Source organism: Onychostruthus taczanowskii, unplaced genomic scaffold (assembly GCF_017590055.1).
Source record: "Onychostruthus taczanowskii isolate IOZ18803 unplaced genomic scaffold, ASM1759005v1 scaffold51, whole genome shotgun sequence".
NCBI lineage: Eukaryota > Metazoa > Chordata > Aves > Passeriformes > Passeridae > Onychostruthus > Onychostruthus taczanowskii.
Window position 1 is genome coordinate 1,299,660 of NW_024502680.1, and position 5,808 is coordinate 1,305,467.

Genomic DNA, 5,808 nt, shown 5'->3' on the forward strand with positions numbered 1-5,808 from the left:
GTAAAAATATTTTTTCACTTCAGCTGTGGTCATAGTTTTAGTACTAACAAGTGTTAAAATGTTCATATATTAAGCCCACTATAAGATATGTTCAGCTGCCTACTTGCATAGTCAATAATTTCTATGGAAATTGATGGACAACAAACTGTATTTTCAAAACTGGACCCCTTTCTTTTTAATTTGCTACAGAGAGAGGGTAATTTCTTTTCACATTTTGAATAAATGGAATAGCTGCCCCAGAAACTTGACTACCAGCAGTCTTAGACTATTTTCACAGCTGTTCTAGAAAGGCAAAGAAAATTATTTCTTTTTGTGAAAGTGTTTCTGGCTACAAGCACCAACCATGCCCAGATAGGGGTTCAAGAAATGCTTGGCTTAAATTGCAACAAAGAAACCCTGAGATCAGAGTCAGAGCCAAACCTGCAAATGGAATTAGGGTGGTGACAACTCAGAAGTTCTGACCTGAAGAGTTCAGGCAAGCCCAGAGACGTTTGGAGAAGTGCATAGTACAAGCTGGAAGGACTTCCCTAAGGAATGAGCTGGACAGAGCTGGTCCAGTCTTCTAGCTGGGAGAGAGGAGATTATCAATCACTCCCTCATCTTCTGTGATGCAGAGCTTGCTTTCTTAATTCCCCTGCTCTAAAAAAAAAAAAAAAAGAGAAGACAGGCAGAAGAATTCCATACATGTGTTATGGCATATCTTTGACAGGCACTGATGTACCTATTCAGCCTTTCTCTAAATCTCATATTTGAAGGGGTTGTTTGGATTTCCATGGGCAAAACCTGATTTAAAATTGCAGGAGAAAGCCACGATGATTCCTCAGCACAGGTGATCAGGAAAGTTTGTTGCTCAGGAATGGCTGGTATCTGACGTAGCCCCTTGGATTTCTGTTCTGGGCAGCATGAAGAGCAAAAACTGTCCCTCCTAGCAGCCCTGAGCAGTCCATGATGCTTCCAGGAGGGAGGATTCCCTGCTGTCCCAGGCTGGCCAAGCTGTCCAAAGCAGAGGAGCTCCAGCAGTGACCTTCTGCAGAGTCAGACTTCTGGCTGGATACTGCTTTTTAACTACCAAGATACATTCTAAATTAGAAAGGTTATGAACAGTTATTTCTGGTTTTGCTCTTAGCAACACCTTTCTGACCACATATGTAAAGGGAAAACTGGTGCAGCTATGACCAAAGCTGATGTTGAAAGGCATTCCCATGATCTGGCTAGTTTTCTGGCAAGCTTTTCACATTTGGTAGATACTGTCAAGGCTAATGCTTCTTTTGGTGTCAGTCTGTCACTCTGCTAATGCTGGTTCCTTAATATAACTTCTTTTTCTCCTTCATCCTTAAAGGGAAGAAAAATACGGAACGGGTTTGCATTCACTGGGGAAACATTGTCCTTCTCCCTGTGGCATGGTCCCTGCCACGTCGGGCACAACACTGTCAGTGTCCTGGCAAGGGGCATTCTCCCACTGCTGGCAGTGCCACCGCACGGCACAAGGGTTAAAGACAGGACACAGCTCAATCACCCTCTTCAGCTGTGCTTTCCTACAGAATTCCTTTGCAGCAAAATAGTAGAAGATGGCATCGAGGCAGCAGTTCAGGTTGGCAAATGTCATGGACACCTGGAGGAAGAGGCTGATGGTCTGCTTCATCCTGCAGCCCAGGATGACGTGCTGCCTCACCAGGCACTGCAGGAGGATGCCAAGGTGGACAGGTGTGAAGCACACCAGAAACACCACCAGGTTGATGACGATTACTCGCAATGAGCCGCTCTCTTCTACGCTCTTTTTGTCGTGAGTTTTGTGGTTCAGGAGAATCCAGATGGTTTGAGCAGAGCAGAAAACCATCACAGCAAGCGGGATCAGAAACCCAAATATTTCCACAGAAACAATGAAGGGGACGTTCCATGTCTGGTCTGACATGTTGTGAAAGCATTTAATAGGTTCCTTCTTCTGGAACACAAAAATTGGGATGCTGCAGATCCAAGCTGCTGCCCAGATGAAGCAGCAAGTCACCACAGCCCACCTGGGGGATTGCTTGGCTCGACCCTCAAAGGGGTGCCTTATGCAGATGTACCTGTCCACGGTGATGCAGACGATGATGAAGATGCTGATGTAGGTGTTGACGAAGTAAGGAGCCTGTATGAAGGAGCACAGCAGCCCAGGCACCTTGGTGACAGAGTAGTACAGCTTTGGTGGCAGCGAGAGGAGCAGCAGGACGTCTGCCAGCACCAGGCTGATCATGTACACCGAGGTCTTGGTCTGCCTTCTCCAAAAGCAGCAGAACACAGACAGGGCCAGGCTGTTGAGGACCAGCCCGAGGATGAAGGTGGGGATGGAGAGCCCCAGCTGCACGCTCCGTGCCAAGCTGTCAATGGCTGTAAAACTGCAATTCTCGCTGCTGTTGGTCATCTCTGCCCTGAAATGACAATGAGAGTGGGTTGGCAATGTGTAAGACTCACAGCTAATGCCATGATAAAGCCAAACCAAAATCCTTTCAAACACAGTTCTAGAATTTTTTTGTTTTGAGCCGGACACTTGGTCAGCCTTTGCCTGTTACAGAAAGTGAAACCTTTCAAGCACAGAGCTTTCTATTTCCAATTTGACTGGCTTGGTGTGTTACAAGGGAGTCTGATTCTCAGGGGAAAGTAGTCAGCATCCACTGATTTCCATCCCATGTAAGAGAGTCCCATTCAGATATTGAAGAGACTGACTCCTTCAAACAAAATATTTTCAAAAACTCTAAAGACTACTGGCTAGCTTTAATAATTTGTACACCTGTTGAAGTTTCCCTAACACTTATGCTTAGTTTTGTTGCTACACAGAAATAAATGAAATTACTATTCCCTATTAAGGTATGCTGATTTGATAGCTGGGATTTTGCTCTTACATCTAAATCCCTATGCATCAGTAGCTTTGCTGATGTGCTTTTGCTGCACCCACATTTATATGATATTTTAGTTTCATACAGTGCTTATATCCAATGCAGTATTTTAAAAGGTCATCTTAAGAAGACTGGTCTTTTATCTAGGTGCAAAATGAGTAAGCACGTTTTTTCACTTGTGCTTAACTTTCAGCATTGTTTAAATTTGGGGTTTGCAGTTTAAATTTTAACTGATTATCTTAGACAATCCAGCAGAGATTAGCAAGTGGAAGCCATGACATCTTCATAATGCAATTCTTAAAAAAAAAAAAAAAAATTGTCTTGAATGTTATCATTGTTTTTAAAAATGTACATATGCTTTAACAAACTATGCCTTAAAAGTGCTTTTTATAAGTGCTCTTTAAATCAAAACCACAAAATGTCCTAATAAAGCAGAGGAAATTGGTAGTTGAAGTTCCCAGTCCACTTCAGCCAACCAAGTAGCTCAAAAGAAATTTTAGGAGTAAGTGAAGGTGTTTTAAGAAGAGTTTGATAAAGAGGGGAATCATTGCTTTGGAGGATGAACAATGACAGCTCTTAAGCACTGCCAAATAGAGCTAAACTTGGCTAAAGAAACAAAAACCTACTAGTGAAAGATTTTTTTGTGTGTGTGACTAAAATAAAATATTTAAAAAAATATAGAGAAACAGAGAACAGCTGAGGAGACAGCCTTGCATTTTGCCAACTCTTATACCATTAATTTCATAGGAACGCTGACATTGTGCTGGAGGTCAGATGTGGGATGGCTTGTGGGAATCAGTGAGTGATAATGGAAATAACTTGGAATATAACTTGAACATGGAATGCACTCAGAGCTCACCATGCTCCTATTAGTCTTGAATGTTATCACTGTTTTTAAAAATATACATATGCTTTAACAAACTATGCCTTAAAAGTGCTTTTTATAAGTGCTCTTTAAATCAAAACCACAAAATGTCCTAATAAAGCAGAGGAAATTGGTAGCTGAAGTTCCCAGTCCACTTCAGCCAACCAAGTAGCTCAAAAGAAATTTTAGGAGTAAGTGAAGGTGTTTTAAGAAGAGTTTGATAAAGAGGGGAATCTTTGCTTTGGAGGATGAACAATGACAGCTCTTAAGCACTGCCAAATAGAGCTAAACTTGGCTAAAGAAACAAAAACCTACTAGTGAAAGATTTTTTTGTGTGTGTGACTAAAATAAAATATTTAAAAAAATATAGAGAAACAGAGAACAGCTGAGGAGACAGCCTTGCATTTTGCCAACTCTTATACCATTAATTTCATAGGAATGCTGACATTGTGCTGGAGGTCAGATGTGGGATGGCTTGTGGGAATCAGTGAGTGATAATGGAAATAACTTGGAATATAACTTGAACATAACTTGAACTTGGAATAACTTGAACATGGAATGCACTCAGAGCTCACCATGCTCCTATTAGTGAAACATTAATTTCCAGCTCAGACCACAGAAAGGACAGGTACATAAAGCAGAAGGTTCAGCCCAGTAGTTGTTATGAGATATGGATGTTATTAGAGTGGCTGGAAAAGGTTCAGTCTAGTCTATCTGTTGTAGGAAAAAGTGTCAAGTGTGATTAAAGCAGTTCTGTAACTGATGAGCCTAAGCTTCACATGGATTTATAAAGAAAAATGCTAAATAAGTCTTTGAGAGCCCTTACCAGACCCTTATCTTTGATGAAGTATCTGCTTTTTCATATAAAGGAAAGGCTGAGGATTTTAGGCACTTGCATTTCAGCAAAGTGTACTAGAAACAAGTGGATAGCACCAGAAAAAGCAGGGTTTAGAATAAGGGCTGCTCAGGAGGTAGGGGAATGGTTGTGTGAAGCTGGTGAGGGTTACAGACGGACTGGATGGGGGTTACTGGGGGGGTGCACAACACTGAGACTGTCCTTGGCTGTGTGACCCCACTGTAGGAGGGGCTGGGTGCCACTGCCACCTGCAGAGAGCTGGGCACAGCACCTGAGCTGGGCAGGGCCACCTGAGCTGGGCAGGGCCATCTGAGGTGGAAAGAGCCACCTGAGCTGGGTACAGCACCTGAGCTGGGCAAAGCTCCTGAGCTGGGCAGGGCCACCTGAGCTGGGCAGGGCCACCAGAGCTGGGCAAAGCTCCTGAGCTGGGCCAGGGCCACCTGAGCTGGGCACACAGCTCCTGAGCTGGGCTGTCACAGCAGTGGCAACTTAGGAAACAGCAAAAGGAAAGCTATGAGAGCAAAAGGGAAAAGCTTGGTTTGGTCATCAAGGTGAGGTTAAATCAGCCCATTTGAGCCAGCAATGTGTGGCAGCTACTTGGAAAATGACGTGTTTGTGGTGTGTGAGAAGTGAGAAAATCACACAGCACGTGGAGCTGAGTTGGTGCAGTGTGTGCAAGGGCTCACTCTGGGGAGATGCTGCTGTCACTGAGGGGCAGGACAGGGAAGGGGACATGGGAACACGAGCTTTAGTGTGAGCACGGGTGTCCTGTGGTCAAGGGCACCCATCTACCTGGGGAGAAAATCAGGCAACATGAAACATTTTGGGGTAGGGACAACACCTGTCAACCCAGCACTTGGTGTGCTCTGTGAATGTATCAGAAAACCATGCATGGTGACTCTTCAGAGTCTGAGGTTTGATGTAGGTGTAGAAGGAGGGATTACAAGTGACCTCACCCCTGATAAATCACAGTTGTACTAATTACCAAAGAAGAAGAAGAGCCTTGCCCTTGATGGATCACAGCTGTGAGTAAAAAAGATAAATGTGATAAAAGGGGCGGGTGGGCCAGTCAGGGGAGCCTGGAAGAAGAGGAGCCCTGAGGGAGAAGGCAGGACCCAGAGAGACACCAAGAACAAAACAAAGGAGAGGTTGCTGCTGCAGGAGATGTGCTGTGAGATCAGTCTGGGTCTGATGGAGCTGGGGCCTGCAGTGAT

The 5,808-nt window shown here is 44.1% G+C and overlaps 1 protein-coding gene across 1 annotated transcript; it reads right to left on the reverse strand.

Moving 5' to 3' along the window:
* Window positions 1–1,333: 1,333 nt before the first annotated feature.
* LOC121342069 (G-protein coupled receptor 55-like) lies at window positions 1,334–2,401 on the reverse strand. Its single transcript, XM_041416179.1, has one exon. It carries the CDS (start codon window positions 2,399–2,401, stop codon window positions 1,334–1,336), a length of 1,068 nt encoding a protein of 355 aa, XP_041272113.1.
* Between the last annotated feature and the right edge of the window lie 3,407 nt (window positions 2,402–5,808).